The sequence below is a fragment of the Spironucleus salmonicida genome, chromosome 4 (assembly GCF_000497125.1).
Source record: "Spironucleus salmonicida strain ATCC 50377 chromosome 4, whole genome shotgun sequence".
Classification (NCBI taxonomy): Eukaryota; Fornicata; order Diplomonadida; family Hexamitidae; genus Spironucleus; species Spironucleus salmonicida.
In genome coordinates this window covers 1,528,415-1,543,918 of record NC_090599.1, presented here as the reverse complement: position 1 = coordinate 1,543,918, position 15,504 = coordinate 1,528,415, and the positions used below count along the sequence as shown (strand labels likewise).

The following is a 15,504-nucleotide window of genomic DNA, read 5'->3' as shown; positions in this document are numbered from 1 at the left end:
TATTTATTAATATTAGCTTATTATAATGTCACTCAAATAAAGGAAGACTAAAGATTTCTCGGAGTAGTATAATATGGATCAGATGCACTTTCTATTTATTATTTTTCCAAAATACTGTAAAATGGTTTAGGTAATTAATACAATTTACTTTCTTCTTCCAAAAAAGCTTCAGTACTATTAACATATGGAATAATAACAGATTAAAATATAAATAAACTTCCAATATAAGTGAAAATAACGAATATTATTCCACAAGCAAACCATACTGCCCAGTTATCATATGTAATTGATAAGAAGAAAACTGCTATTAAAATAGAAAATATAATAACGATTTCAGATGTTTGAGCCACACCATTTATTTAAAAAGGACGTTTGCATAGATATCTTTATATTACCTTGAGGCTAACTCCATATATACAGCAAAATAAAGCAAACATTAAAATTATTTCTGGTTATACAGAAGCAAAACTAAATACGGTACAAAATACAACTAAGACCGATGTCCATACAGATGTAAACCTAATATCTGTGCCATTCCTGGCGATTTCTTTGTCATATTATGTAGTTGCCGCTGAGTACTAGCATAATTTGTATAGTATCGGAGCTAAAAATTCTAAAATAGGATACATAATGATACAAACCCACATAAATGAGATTAAATCTGACCCACCTGTGTCCGATCCTCTTCTCCAAATAGTTGTATATTAAAATACTTATGCCAAACCCTTCAGGTAATCAGAGCCTTTATTTTTTAGATTTAGCAACGCTACAAAATTTCTTGAAAATATCATGCTTAATTTATTGAGTAAAGAGTAAATAAATAATCTAACCATCCAGGATCTCTCCTTTTCTCCATAGCTAACGTGTTATTCAAAATAATTAGCCCAATACAATACTGGTCTGAAAATTAAATCTAAAAGCATCATTACAACAAATATTCCAATATATACAAAGTATCCACCAGCAAAAGATAGTTATTTATCTTGTAGATTTCTTTCTAATTAACGCATCCAGCATAAAATTAGAAAATTAACAAATGAAATAATAATAACAATTAAAAAAGTAAGCACTTATTTTCCAAATCGTACTTTATTGTTAACACCCAAATTTGCATAAATAATATCATTAGGGTGAGGAGCAAATAAAACACGCACTCGAGAGCTTTATATTTTAAATCCAAAAATACCTTTAGATTTCTTTAAAATTTTTTGTGCTGGATTAAATTCTTTGAATGTTACGATTGCAGCATCCTCTTCTTCTAACTAATCTAAGGCACTGATTTTAATTTTAAGATTAAGTTATGTTATTTACGACTTATAGTAATCATAGTCTCTATAAAATCCAAAATATTAAACAAATTTCGTTAATTTCATTTTTTTCCAAAATTTTCCTTGTTATTCTTTCATTTTATTAGCTCCATCTTATTTTATTCTGTCATAAAATTCTTTCTCTCTTAAATAAAGATCTTCTTATAAATTATAGCTTTTAGGGTTTACAATCTTCAATATAGTTTTAATAGTGTAATTGCCTGAGATATGTTCAACTGATTTAATAATTTAATCTTCGCTGGTATTTTAAGGTATATTCATAATCAGTAAATCTACTCTTTTATTATTATGCTTCTATGCTTTTCTTAGACTGCTAAAGAATCCAGCAGAAAATGTGAGAGACAACAAACCAAAATAATACAGGCATCCACGTAAAAGTGAACTTTGCAGTGACATAGTTAATGTATTTAGCTCATTATTATGTATATCTTAGTAGGCATATAATACTGGGATTGCTAGTATCATCATATAAAATCCTATAGACAATAGAATAAGATAAAACATTTATTGGTTGAATAAAGAAATATCAAGACCAAATGTCTACTAAATTACTTAATTAGATGGAAAAAATCTTAAACTTTTAAGATTTGTAGTCATTTCAATTTTTATGTTAATCATATTAATAATTATATTATACCTATAAAGTAACTCGAATCTCCTAAACAGAAATCTTTCTAAATTATATTATTATATAGTATTAAATAATCCTCTACCACTTCGTAAAATATAAATGGGTATATTTTTTTCTAGAGTCATAGACTCCCTTTTTGGAAAACGTTAGGCTAGAATAGTCATGGTTGGTCTTGATGCAGCTGGAAAAACGACAGTTTTGCACAAATTAGCATATAATGAAACAGTTGAAACAGTACCAACTATTGGATTTACTCTTTAACAAGTTACATAGGGGAAACTATCATTCGATGTTTGGGATATTGGAGGTTAAACTGAGCTCAGACATCTTTGGTAGCATTATTATTAGGGTTCCGACGCATTAATTTTTGTGGTAGATTCCACCGATCCACGTAAAGAAGAGGCATAACAAGCATTGTAAAATGCATTAGAAAGCCAAGATTTAAACGGTATACCTGTACTCATATTAGCTAATAAATAAGATATGCCAGGAGCAATGAAAGGTGAAGAAGTTGCTGATTTCTTGAAATTAGTTACTTTAGAAAATAGAAAATGGTATGTATAAGAATGTTCTGCTGTCTCTGGCAAAGGATTATTTGATGGATTAAAATGGTTAAGTGATAGCGTCTAAGAATATTGGAAGAACAATAAGAAATGATCGTACATATTCACTCATTTATTTAGTCTCCTGGTAATCTTAGAAATGGAGGATTTCTTTATGATTTAATAAAATTTATAATACTAACTATAACCATTGTAAACACAGGGAAAATTTAGGATGTAAAAAATAAAAATTCTATACCTTCATATGTAGTATATGTTCTACCATTATTACAACATAGAAATACAAACTATCTTGATACTATTTAATATATCCCTTCACTTAAGATTAAACCAGAATAGATCAAAAAGGAAAATGTTGAAATAGCAAGAAATTTTATTATTATTTTCACATCGCCATATATTTCGATATCTAGTAAATGGAGATATCTAATTTTATGCCATATAAAAATATTAACTATGGCAACAATAATATAGAGTAACCCAAAAAATACACCCGTATATCCAACGACTAAAAATTTATATTGATCCTTACTAATATAATAGTGATTTATAAGATAAAGAATAGTACTAGTGATATACAATATAATACTAAGTAGCAATGTTATTTGGAGAGTTATTTTTATGATTCTTTCATATGTAGTTAGGTATTGAATCCACTAATGTAATAAATTTTAAAATATAATCAAAATAAGAAACAAAGGTAAAATGTATAACTAGTGTTTAATAAAGTCTGGAAGTAAAAAGTATTTATTAATAAACTCAAATAGCCAATTTACAAATCGAAGAACTGCATATACACATATAAAGTAAATATATGCTGGTGATTTTTTGAATATTCTGAATACTGTTAATATTAATAGGAACATATATGATGTCATTTCTATTAAAGATATTAGAAGATAAATACTACCATTTTAATAACATGATTAAGTAATCTTCTCATCATCACATGTCATAAATTTTTATTTATTACTTAGTATATTAATAATAATTTAAATTAAAATATTAAAAATTATATATTTATAAATATATAAAATTAATATGATATATTTAAGTAATAATGGATTCTAACTTCTCTAAGTTTTTTGCCTTAGCCTGCCCTATATCGGGTTGGTGTGCTATAGCTATATTTTTACAGAAGACTCTAACATTAAAAATGCCAGTCGTTATTTTTTCAGTTATAACTCCCTTAATTGGGGCAGTACTTATAACAATTTAGCAGTTTTTTATGCTTATAGTATCATACAACTATTTTGAACCAGATGTAGGTTTGCAATGCATATATTATATCAACTTAGGCATATAAATTCTAATGCTAACCTGTTATTTTAACCTTGCTTATAATTAAATAATAACAACCTGGAACTTAGAACCTTTATATTTCCCACACGTAGTTGTTCTTTAAACAGTTGTATTTTTCTTGCTAATCCTAGCTCCAATCAATTACTCAATTGCTTATTAAATATTTTTCTTCAACATTTTTAAATTGCTAGTTTTTGTACTCTATTTATCAGTTCAAATATACGAATTTTTAATGTTAAATATGATGAATGTAAATAATTAGCATAATTTCTTTTTATTCAAATCTAGGTAAAGCAAAGTTCAAGCGAAAGACCATTTATATAAAATTCCATAATCATCCCTCAATAAATAATCAATTTCCAAATCATTTTTAGAAGATAGAGAACCAAAATTACCAGATTAACGACTGTATAGATAGCTTCCAAAGAACATTTTTCCAAAATTTTAAGGTCTCCCGCTTATCATTTTTATTTTTAATGTCATTACATTAGCTTTAATTATTTATGATTTTTATCTTTAAATTGTCCTAATTAGAATTTTCGAAAATTCGTCCAACTTGATCAAAATATACTAATCCGCAACAAACGACAAAGTAAAATGGGCATATGCCCTCGTAGAGGCCTAGAAGTCACTTGTTCTATTTGATAAACTATATATGTACGTCCCTATCCTTTTTGCCTTTGTTTGTAGCTCCGTTTTAGCTATTTTTGTGTCCCTTTCCTCAAAACCGAAAATCGAAAATGTTTTCGAGAATGAAGTTCTTTTTAAACTCTTTGCGGGGTGGCTCTATTTTAATAGGTGTCAGAATCTCTTATTGTTTCTACAGGATTCATTTCTACTTAAAACACAATTCACTATTGATACAACAACCGCAAATATTATTTTTATTAAATATTAGGACCTCGTTCAGAGCGGAGAATTAAGTATTTCTCGTCACGCGTTTAACCAGTTAGATAAAAACTTGAATTTGTTGTAGGATAGCGTGTAGACCATGTTTTTTGAAGATGATGACGAATTTATACAGGAGGAGCACTCTTCTGAGTAAAGCAAGTAGTAGCAAACAAGTAATGATACCTAAGGGTAGACTTATCGGAAGAAATAACGTTAGATCATAAATCATATTTTTTACTGTGCTGAACTCGAGGCAAGCTTCTAATTATGCTATTTAGCTCATGTTTTCCTTGAAAAAGATACTGATAAATATTTACAATTCATATATAAGTACGCAACAAAGTCTGAACAATTTAAAGAGCTCATGTTTGGAAAACCTCCTGAAATAAAAACTAAGAAAAAGACTATTGATATTGGCGATTTAGATAACTTTTATAACTAAAACGACTAGTAAAAATAAGATTATATAAGCGACTTACTTGATTTTTACCAACCTATTGTTAAAATATAAAATCAGTATCTCCCAGACCGTTTTAACTATGCCGAGGATGCAAATATTCTCTCATTTTTATAGAAATTTAGCTAAATATCATAGCATAAGCATCTACACAAGGCATATCTTTAATTTTCATAATAGCGTCCTCATTCACTGATTCAAGCGAAGCACTCTCCCGTAGTACAACATATAGTAGCCATGCAATCGGTTTTACAAATATTTGAATAATAAATTTAAAATTTAAAACTACCAGAAGATGTCAGAAACCAGCTCGAGTAAACGTTAGCGCAATCTGTTTTAATCGATAAAATTGAAATTTAGGACATTCAAGTGCGTAGTCAAATATGCAGCGATATTGATGATGAAATTGATCCAACTATGTTATTTAATGAGCCTCAATTCGCAGATTTTGATACTGAAGAAAAAGCAGAAATAACTGAAGAAGAGATTATTTCTGTGCTTGAAAATGATACTTTTGAAGAAAAATAGAGCATGAAAAGTTTTAGTCCGAGTTTCGTGAAATCGAATAAAAGTTCGAAATAGTATTTGGCCATTTAGTACGATACGACCAAATATTTGCAGAATTAAGAGCGAATTAAAGAATGTTAGTAAGTTTATCATTACATGTAGACGTTGTTCTCTGATTCATATCCTGAAAATATTCGAACTCCTTTAAATTTACCGGAAATTGAAATCCATGATACTGTTTATTAGTTTGATATGTAGGGACATTGCAAATTAAGTATTTTGTAAGATTCACTATATCATGTCTTGTTATATATAAATGATGTTTTAAAGAATAATGACACTTACCATAAAGTTGAAACTAAAGAGTATGATATTGACAAGTTTCTTAAATATGTGTAATAGTACTTTTTCAGGACAACTTTTGATGCTAGATAAATAGAATATTTGTCCAAAGGTCATTGTGCACTAGCAGTTACATTTTTGGCAATCAAATATTTGGATATTGACGTGCTATTGCAAATTCCAGATACTGCATTATTTGCATGTTTATATGAATTAGAATAAGGTTATACACCTACATTATATCACAATAGATTACATATCGCAGATTTCGTACAAATGGTATTTTTGTAAATTTTAGCCATAAATGCTTAATATTCAGCTTTCGTGAAATAAACTTCATTTGAATAAAGTGCTTCATAAAGAGAAATTATTCTTTCACCAACTGATATATTTTCTTTAATAATGGCAGCATGTTGCCATGATTTTGGTCATACTGGTATAGATAATCCATTTTGTATTAATTCATAGAATGTTGCTGCGATTATTTACAATGATATTGGCCCTATGGAATAGGCACATGCTTCATTATCCTGGGGATTAGTTTCAAAATTTTCCACTATATTTTTGAACTGGTCGGTTCCTCAATTTAGAGAATTTCGGATTAAGTTTATTGAACTTGTCTTGGCAACAGATATGACGTTCCATTTTCCTTTTGTTTAAAAAATTACAAAAATTAGTTCTAATTATTTAATGGAATATTTCGATAGGTTTAAACACAACAAAATTAACTAAAGGGATTAAATATTCAAATGGTTTGTTATGAAGTGCATTATGAAATTTGGAGACTTAGCAAATCCCACCCGTTCTTTCCCTGTTGCTGAATATTGGGCTTACTCCTATATCAATGAGTAAAGAATTACAGGAGATATAATGAGAGAATTAAATTGGCCGCCTAACCTCATTTTGAATCCCAACAAAAGAGATTTAGATTTTTTGTGTGGAAGTTAGATAGGTTTTGTTAATTTTGTACTAAGACCGTTCTTAGGTGAAATTAATAGATTAGTTTTTAAAGCCAGTACCCTTACAAAGTTGGACTATTGTTTATATGCTAAACTTTAACAGAATATGGTAAATACAAGTGAAATTTGGGAAGAAAGAAATGCTAAAAAGTGACTTAATTCATATCATATCAAATAACTATAAAGCATCATATTTAGTTATGTACTCATCAAGTTTTTCCATTCGAAGCTTAACACTATTTAACTATTTTTGGGTATAATTGAGAAACTCTTTTTCTTATTAAATAAATTCTAGAAATAGTGCTTTTATTACTGATCCAGGGATTTTATTTTAAAGTACATGATGACTAACGTAAAATTGGTAAAATTATTTAGTTATTTTTGTCTTAAATTACTTGTTATTTATTTCTCTCATCAACCGCTTAACACCTTAAACTGATAATTCATGCTCTCCAGCATTATAATAAGCTAGTGTTTAGCCAACTATATCACAATAGCCTAAATTTTCCATTAAAGACTGTGCATTTTTAATAAAATATAAGTTTTCTGGTTGCTAACATTACTAAAGTAATTTATCTGTTTATTCCTATATACCTATGTCATAATTTAATTAAAGTTTGTGTATAATTAATTACAGCTAATAATTATCATCAGTAAGAAGCTTTACTGCTTTCTCATGAGATAAATTTTCGTATAATTTTAAGAAACTTAATTTTTCATCCTTTGACAACATTTTGTATTTATATAATAAAATATTATATACCTCATGTGAATTAAATTTAATTATCAGTAAGATTCAAAATTAAGTTAATTTCGATTACGCTATCTTTCTTCTAATAATTTTTACTCTCTTTTTTACTATTTTAATAATCTCTTGTATTCTTGATAACTTTCTCTAAAACTAGCACTATTTTCTCCTTAATATAGAGCTTTATCTTGATATATTTTTATTAACCTAATTAGAAGTTGTAAAAATCCATTGAATACAAGTTAGAATGATGGTATTAAGCATACTGCTGTAAAATATGCACACGTTATTTAAAATTAACCCTAGTTTTAACTAATATACCAAATATTAAACTTATTAACTTAAACTAAATATCTACCCCAAAGAATATGTAATAATGCCATGGTTAAATAAGCCGTTAGTTCAAACAGTGAGAAAAAGAATAATTTATTATTTGACATGTTTTCTAATTATGGAAAATGTGTGGATACTAAGTAAAATGGATTTAGTAGGGATATAAAAAATAGTATAAACAAAGCATTTGACCCTAGTAAAAAAGTATAGAAACGACCATCACCTTAAAATAATATTGGTACAAACAAAACTGAAATTAAAAGTGATAAGTAGTATATTGAGTTGAGTTTTAGTAGATAACCTAACCTCGTTGAATCTGGTGAAGTATGATTTTCTTTAGCTATAAAAAGTGTTAATACAGAATTTAATATTATAAAAGTCCATAAATACCACTACTTACATGAAAATTTAAAGAATGCTAAAAATGTAATTCCAGACTCCATTTTATAGATTCTTAAAAAAGTAGATTTATATATATTAATGAAGAATCACTATTTAAATATTTAACTATAAATATCATAAAGACTATCGCATATTTTTTCCCCAATAGTCATATACTTTTCAGGAGTATACGCTACATAATTCTCTTGTTCATCAATTTCATCCTCTTAATCTGCATCTGAATCTTCGTTTTACATTTATTTTAATACACCCTTTCCACCTTCTTTTGGATCTGGCCCATGAGAATTACTGACCTCCAAACAATAAACATAAGGTGCTTCATCTGTGAGCTTATCTTTGGCAATATTCATAAATGCTCTTCTTAGACTACCTTCTCTTGTATTTTTTGACTCTTTAAAACTACTGTTCAATGAATTAAATGTAGAGCAGTTTTTAGCCAATAAAGCTGGAAATACTTATTCACAAAATGTTCTCTTTTATCTATTAAATACACCTGAATCCGGATTAAGAAATAGAAAACCTCCTGCAATATTTGAATGAGAATGTAAATCAATAACAAAATCCAATTTAGTTTAACACGAGTTAGTACTCGGTTGTTAAGGTTTGGCTATAATTATTGGTATAGGTGGCTTTTTAGCAGGTGTTTAAAGTCTTTATTTTTACTATGAATTAACAGGACGATTTGTATCAGATCTAGTAGAATTTGAAGAATTTGCTCGTTCCTAAGGAGTTTCATATTCTATTTAATCAGTAACTAAGTTTAAACTTTATGCTAGCTCTAATAGCATTGTATTTGTAAAGTTTGATTCAAATGCATATGTATCTTGTTCTGGAGTTGGACCCACTAGTGATTCAAATAAGTTTTTAATGAGCATTGCTTCAGGGCATGATGCAGGAGGATCAAAAAAGTTTCTATTTAAATCAAACCCATTAGCATTAGTTCTATAAAATCCATTCATCACGCCATCCACATTAATCATTGGTATTATCTTGAAAATAATATTTTATCTTAAAAATTTAGCTTTAGGATTATTAGACATAAGATATTCTAATATTCCATGACACACATAAGATCCAGGAAATTCTCCTGAGTGACACCTAGCTGTAATTAGTACTGTATGTTGCTATGATGGTTTGCTTTCATTTTTGTATCTAGCTAATAGAGGACGACCTATATTTATTAAACTTATCTACCGCTACTAAAAAGATAACCCTAATGTTTCTATTGAAACAAACGGTAGTTAATGATCTTATATTCTAGTGATAAATTTTTATAACATAGAGTATGTATAAGGATATCCAAATGCAAAGAAATATTCCTCTTATCTATCAAATTAGAAAACAAAAGAAAGTACTGGCGTTGATGTATAACATTTATGCTTAGTGGATGTTGTATAAAATTGCTGAGGCTATGGCATTCTTTACCATTTAGTTCTTGAGGTAGATCGAACTAATATTCGTTACTATGTAGTATAAGTTGTCTTAGTCTTAGAAATTCCAATAATATTAAAAACAATAGGTAGACTAATTGGAACCTGAGAACATCTAAAATAAAACCACAACCTTGTAGAAGTTTAATGATCTGGCTAGATAAATAGATCATATTCAAATTCTGCTACTCTTTCTGCAGAAGCTAAATTTCCTGACTCAAATCCTGCATCAAAAGAAACTGCCGGCGATTAGTAAAGCCAGGACATTAAATTTTATAAATAATATAACTTTTATATATAATAATATTATAAGATTTTATTGTCAAATAATAAGTAAGTAAGAGAGTAACAGTAATTTAGAAGACAATATATAAACTTTAGATTATACTATACATAGTATTATCTTAATATTAAAATCTTGTAGTTTTATAAATGAAGCTTCATGATAAAATTTGCAAAAGTATTTTAAAAATTATATATAATTATAGCTCTATTATATTTTTAATATGAACTAAAATGCAGGATCAAACTCAATCACTTTTACTCAAAATTCCTTAAAGGCTTTTTGAAAACGAATCATTCATACAAGATACTATATAAAATAACTCTGTTTCTTCTGACTCAGTTATAGTATGTATTTTTGATCCAGTACTAATTTCAACAGCAACTTGATACTAAAAATCATCTTCGAACTCGTAGTGAAGTTTCCTCTTGCATACTGTATTTAATATTTCACCACAGACGTTTAAAGGACATGGCTTAATATGAATAGTATTCTAACATGCTCCCATTCAAAGAAGTTGGAACGATTCATTTAAATAATTACATTAAATTATAACTTATTATTGTATTTATTTTGTTGAATTTTATCGATGCTGTATAGCTTTATAAAATTTACATATAATGTTTTTACATAAATTATTTTAACCTTTTCGTTTTTATAATAAAAGATATATTAAAATATTTTTCTGGTTTAAACAACAATGCTCCTTTTAATTCTAATATATTATTTAAGAAATAAATAGGTATTCAATAAAATATGAATATTTCAATAAATATACTATCATTATTAGCATACTTCAAAAAATGCCTAGTTTTCTGAAAAACCCATTCACCGAGGAATCCTCTTAAAATACATAGAAAACCCCTATAGATGATCAACTACCTGAAAAACTTCCGAATCCATGTAAGAGAAAAATAGTATAATTAACAATAAAATATAGGGAACGTGACTCAATCTGAGCATTCATTTTTCACTCAATTACTTCTCTAACTCTATAATTCGCCTTTTAAAGCTACTTTTACCTGCTTCGTAGTAAGCTTCGAGCTCATTTTTTACCTCAAAAACCTTGTTCTAAACGTACTTTTCCATTTCTTCAACATTTTTTTCTAGTTCTAAAGCAACTTATTTTTCGATTTTCAACTCTTTCTCGGTTGATTTAGCTTTATTTTAAAATTACTTTACGAGGGTATTCAGACGTTAATTTTCATTTTATAATGTTAGTTTTTCTGCAAAAAGGCGACAGTTGGCTTCCTGTGAACAAGTCTTTTCTAACTATAACTGGTCAAAATTTTCAAGTGAAAACTTCAGTTTTTCAATTTCTGATTCTGCGTTTAAAAGCTAATTTTTCGTTTCATCTAAATTATCTTAAACTAACTTCAAATTTTATTTTTCATCTTAAATTTTACCTTCAAATATAGATTTTTATTAAATTTTCGTTGCTTCGATAGCTATGTTTTCCTGCTTAAGCTTTGAAATAAGTGCCATTAGTTCTAATTTCTGTTGCTATAAGAGTAAAAGTTGTTAAGAATCTCCTTGGGCTTTTATAGATTCTTACGGAAATGCCCTACATGGTGGTTAAAATATAAGATTTTGAGGACGCATTTTAAATTATATATAATATAATATCTAATAATAAGTAAAAGATAATAGAGCAGTTTTTAATTAGTTTATAGAAATCAAATTAAAAACACTGATGGAAGTTAACAGAAGGGAGAAAATATAAAATCCATCAAACGGATGACAAGAAACTTATAGCTAAATTATTATGCAAAACATCACTTAAAAGTGTAGCGGGGTAGACTAACTAAACTATTTCTGAGAAGAATGGCCATAAGATATTAAAATATTAAGATTAAGATTACTGAGCCGATACATGGCAAAATTGGATCAATTTTAGTTTATACGCAATACTTAAAGACGAAATATGTTGAAGCAATATTTACTAAAAAAGTGAGTAGTAAGTAATACCAAATATTGATCGTAAAATAACGTTTGTAAGTTAAATTCTCATATTAAACCAGTGTATATCCATCTTAAACTTTACCATCACAATGATTATTTCGTACCCATCTGAGAAACCAGGTATTAATATCTTAAATCTTACCCTTCAGCGTCCGTATATTAAATTCTTGTTGATCTTATTTCATTGAATTTGTCGATGCATACTGCTATGATAATATATTTCCACAAGTGACATGATCCTTTCGGGTTGAGTGATTATTTTCTTAAAGTTAGAAATAATATGATAGTACTGCGCCAGTTCGATCTAAAGAATCGATACAATTAACTCTAAGTATGAAATTATTGGGGATAAGATCAAAAACTTCTCTTAATATACTCATATCGTATTTATACTTACCACATATTATTTTATGGTAATCTAGGTGAAAGTAATGAAAATTTTTGCTATAAATGTAAACACCATCCTCAATCTGATCAAAAAATGTGATTTTCTTAAACTTAATTCTCTCTGAATCCATATTATCCGGTCCAGAAAATAACTAAGAGCCTTCCTCTATATCATCTTTACATTAAATCAAGACGAAGGAGACTGAATAAACTTGAATTTCGTAGCCTGAAGCAATGATACCATCAAATATACTTTAAGCAACCAGCAATTCTCTATTTTTCATATCAATTAATGAAAGCATAAATATGTTTTTATAATCATAAACCAAGTTTTTTATATAAGAAGGTGAATTTTTAAAATTCTGAAACTCTGGCTTCGGCTTCAAATCAGGCACTTAGTTGAAGGAACATGCAGGTCCGCCTCGCAGTGCTTTTTATCCATAAGAATATACAATGGCACCATTTGAAGCAAAATTGTTTCGTAAAATTCCTCGTGAGAAAAATCTCTTTCCTTACCCTTTATTGAACCGGTAAACTTAAATATGTTTGGAGTAATAACCAAAATATAGAGGATGGTCTGATCGAGAAAAATTGACATTAGACTCGATTGGGCCTTCACTGTTGATAAAGAACCCTGGTTGGTTAAAGAATTTTCTCAGTGCTTGAAATTCGTAATTGTTTGTACTTGTATCCTTAGTTAGTGTGAACTATTTTATATTATTGTTATTATTTAAATGTGTGCCATACACTTTAATCCCGATGAACTTCCCAAAATATATACTTTTTTTTTCAAGCATATGACTACGAATCGATAATAATACAATTTTAATTACTATATAATAATGTTAATATTATCCCATTTCCTTTTTCCGCAATTTTTTTCTCCACTCATCCCTAAAAATGAACTCAACTCAGTCTTTAGCAGGATATTCTACTACTAAGCGTTTCAAACCTTCAGCATAGCTCATTTAGTTAACAAAGCGTCGTATGGATGAAGCAGAATAGCTTCTTAAACGTCTCGAACAGCGCGAATCATAGACCGCTTCTACTGCTGAGAAGCGTGCCATTCAGGCCAAGATCATAGACATCAAAAAACAATATGCTGGATTTATCTAAGAGATGTAGGTCCATGCTGAGTCTTAAAACTAATAAACTCTTCCTAGAGAGCCCACACATTCTTAGGCTTATCAACCTACTTTTTCTGAAGAAAAACACGATGTTGAATTAAATAGATCAGCCTATATGCCTTCTAGTAATACTGAGAAAAAAATGTATGTTCCACCCGAAGCAGTTATGTGTGAAGAAACCTTAAACAGAAAGTTAGCATTAGGCAATACTATGACCGCTAGCATGTCATCGTCTTAAAAGCTTAATTGGAAGCAGATGTAGTTAGATAAGATAAAATAATTAGATGAAATGGAAAAAATCGCGCAATAAGAAAGAGACACGAGAGAAAGAATGTTTAAAGATAGCCTTGTGGACGAGATTAATGATAGAGATTACGTTAAAAACAATAAAGTAGCCACACATAAGGTTAGGCCTGTATCTCCAAAGATTTTCCACGATGGTTCATGCATGAGCAAAATTGGACATAATGATTATAAGCGCTAATGCGAAGCTGCTAGACTTAAAAACGAGCTGAACTGCACTATGTCTGAATAAACTTGTGATGATGACGTTCGTCACAAAATGGAAAGAGAAATGAATAGAAAGGAAAAATAAATCGATCTTTCCACTGGTGTTCTTCCTGCTGATAGATATGAAAATAATGGTAAAATTAAAACTTGCATTATTCCTGATAAATATCGTGAGGGTAAAACTTTCGATAATGAATCTCTTATTGCACCTGAGCGTCCTTCTTGCTTAGATACTCATAATATTACTTCTTAATTTGATAAGAAGGTTATGAATGAAAATGATAGAATTGCTCAAATCAGAATTGATCGTGATGAAGGTGTTGTTCGTTCTCGTAACGAGAAAATCTCTGAGTATTCTCATGCAACCGATTTGGCTCTCACTAAGCGTGCCGAAATAATGGGTGAAAATAAAACTAAACGTTTTGGTTCTATCAGATGTGACGAAGATCCTGAAATTAACTTTGGACATGTATACGGTTCTATAAACAGAAGAGTTTTCCCATAGAATGATCCTAAAACCGATGTAGTTTATACAAAGGATAACTTCATCTCAAGAATTGATGAGGGTGATCGTGCCCGTAGAGGTAAGAAATCGTATGTTTTACCTTTAACCGAAGATGAAAAGGCTACATAAGAGTTTAAGGAATTTATGAAGAAACATCCTAACTAGAGACCTCTTGAGGATTGGGAAGTAAGCATGATTAGAGGTTATATTGAAGAAAAGAAAGCTGTTATCAAGCGCTATTGGGAGATGAAATAAAATTAAGAAAAATATGGTGCTGAACTTGCTGCTTTTGAAGCTGAAGTCAAATCGAGAGATGAAAATCTTCTTGATGAAAGAGAAACTGCTATGAATGTTCCTCCTAGATTTGTCAAGCCATTATTCTGATTTTGTTTTTATGATTTAAATTATAATCACTTAAAGGATTTTTTGTTTCTTATTTCTAATATACGCTACAGCTAGTTTAATTCTGCAACTTCTAAATTATAGTAATACTCAAAAATATCCTCGACTGAGTTAAACTTTTATTTAAATTATGAAACATCTGAGTTTTACTGCTGTATTTACAACAAAGAAATCTACGATTCTTTAAATGAGTTTAATTATTTTATAAGGTCTAAGTTATCTTTAACTGTTCGTTCAATTTCTTCCTAATAATATACCATTGCATTATCAAATTCTTTTCGAACATTTAGCAGCTTGTTTTCTAACATATTTGCTTTTAGTTCATTAAAAGCACATTGTTCTAATGCCTATTCAAGTGTTTGTTGTGTCTATTCTAATTATTTTGCTAAAGACATATAATTTATGATAATATAATACATATATTAAGTATAATAA

At 28.7% G+C, this 15,504-nt stretch overlaps 12 protein-coding genes across 12 annotated transcripts; 4 read left to right on the top strand and 8 right to left on the bottom strand. All coding sequences in view use genetic code 6, as the record gives it.

Annotated features, from left to right (window-relative positions):
* Positions 1 to 32: 32 nt before the first annotated feature.
* SS50377_24484 (Transmembrane domain-containing protein) lies at positions 33 to 1,925 on the bottom strand (the record flags this gene model as incomplete). The annotated part of the gene is made up of 1 exon (XM_067908325.1): positions 33 to 1,925. The coding sequence occupies one exon, from the start codon at positions 1,923 to 1,925 to the stop codon at positions 33 to 35; it is 1,893 nt and encodes a 630-aa protein (XP_067765299.1).
* A 133-nt stretch (positions 1,926 to 2,058) lies between these two features.
* SS50377_24483 (ADP-ribosylation factor) lies at positions 2,059 to 2,616 on the top strand (the record flags this gene model as incomplete). Its single annotated transcript, XM_067908324.1, has 1 exon — positions 2,059 to 2,616. The coding sequence occupies one exon, from the start codon at positions 2,059 to 2,061 to the stop codon at positions 2,614 to 2,616; it is 558 nt and encodes a 185-aa protein (XP_067765298.1).
* Positions 2,617 to 3,582: 966 nt separating this feature from the next.
* On the top strand, positions 3,583 to 7,134 carry SS50377_24482 (Phosphodiesterase; the record flags this gene model as incomplete). The annotated part of the gene is made up of 1 exon (XM_067908323.1): positions 3,583 to 7,134. One exon carries the CDS (start codon positions 3,583 to 3,585, stop codon positions 7,132 to 7,134), a length of 3,552 nt encoding a protein of 1,183 aa, XP_067765297.1.
* A 6-nt stretch (positions 7,135 to 7,140) lies between these two features.
* Positions 7,141 to 7,713, bottom strand: SS50377_24481 (uncharacterized protein; the record flags this gene model as incomplete). The annotated part of the gene is made up of 1 exon (XM_067908322.1): positions 7,141 to 7,713. The coding sequence occupies one exon, from the start codon at positions 7,711 to 7,713 to the stop codon at positions 7,141 to 7,143; it is 573 nt and encodes a 190-aa protein (XP_067765296.1).
* Positions 7,714 to 7,766: 53 nt separating this feature from the next.
* On the bottom strand, positions 7,767 to 8,504 carry SS50377_24480 (Transmembrane domain-containing protein; the record flags this gene model as incomplete). The annotated part of the gene is made up of 1 exon (XM_067908321.1): positions 7,767 to 8,504. One exon carries the CDS (start codon positions 8,502 to 8,504, stop codon positions 7,767 to 7,769), a length of 738 nt encoding a protein of 245 aa, XP_067765295.1.
* Positions 8,505 to 8,549: 45 nt separating this feature from the next.
* On the bottom strand, positions 8,550 to 10,160 carry SS50377_24479 (Cytosolic carboxypeptidase 6; the record flags this gene model as incomplete). The annotated part of the gene is made up of 1 exon (XM_067908320.1): positions 8,550 to 10,160. One exon carries the CDS (start codon positions 10,158 to 10,160, stop codon positions 8,550 to 8,552), a length of 1,611 nt encoding a protein of 536 aa, XP_067765294.1.
* A 263-nt stretch (positions 10,161 to 10,423) lies between these two features.
* SS50377_24478 (uncharacterized protein) lies at positions 10,424 to 10,684 on the bottom strand (the record flags this gene model as incomplete). The annotated part of the gene is made up of 1 exon (XM_067908319.1): positions 10,424 to 10,684. One exon carries the CDS (start codon positions 10,682 to 10,684, stop codon positions 10,424 to 10,426), a length of 261 nt encoding a protein of 86 aa, XP_067765293.1.
* A 295-nt stretch (positions 10,685 to 10,979) lies between these two features.
* SS50377_24477 (uncharacterized protein) lies at positions 10,980 to 11,135 on the top strand (the record flags this gene model as incomplete). Its single annotated transcript, XM_067908318.1, has 1 exon — positions 10,980 to 11,135. The coding sequence occupies one exon, from the start codon at positions 10,980 to 10,982 to the stop codon at positions 11,133 to 11,135; it is 156 nt and encodes a 51-aa protein (XP_067765292.1).
* Positions 11,136 to 11,139: 4 nt separating this feature from the next.
* On the bottom strand, positions 11,140 to 11,778 carry SS50377_24476 (uncharacterized protein; the record flags this gene model as incomplete). Its single annotated transcript, XM_067908317.1, has 1 exon — positions 11,140 to 11,778. One exon carries the CDS (start codon positions 11,776 to 11,778, stop codon positions 11,140 to 11,142), a length of 639 nt encoding a protein of 212 aa, XP_067765291.1.
* A 173-nt stretch (positions 11,779 to 11,951) lies between these two features.
* SS50377_24475 (Phosphatidylinositol 4-phosphatase) lies at positions 11,952 to 13,385 on the bottom strand (the record flags this gene model as incomplete). The annotated part of the gene is made up of 1 exon (XM_067908316.1): positions 11,952 to 13,385. The coding sequence occupies one exon, from the start codon at positions 13,383 to 13,385 to the stop codon at positions 11,952 to 11,954; it is 1,434 nt and encodes a 477-aa protein (XP_067765290.1).
* A 40-nt stretch (positions 13,386 to 13,425) lies between these two features.
* Positions 13,426 to 15,051, top strand: SS50377_24474 (V-SNARE N-terminal domain-containing protein; the record flags this gene model as incomplete). The annotated part of the gene is made up of 1 exon (XM_067908315.1): positions 13,426 to 15,051. One exon carries the CDS (start codon positions 13,426 to 13,428, stop codon positions 15,049 to 15,051), a length of 1,626 nt encoding a protein of 541 aa, XP_067765289.1.
* A 26-nt stretch (positions 15,052 to 15,077) lies between these two features.
* SS50377_24473 (uncharacterized protein) lies at positions 15,078 to 15,464 on the bottom strand (the record flags this gene model as incomplete). The annotated part of the gene is made up of 1 exon (XM_067908314.1): positions 15,078 to 15,464. The coding sequence occupies one exon, from the start codon at positions 15,462 to 15,464 to the stop codon at positions 15,078 to 15,080; it is 387 nt and encodes a 128-aa protein (XP_067765288.1).
* Between the last annotated feature and the right edge of the window lie 40 nt (positions 15,465 to 15,504).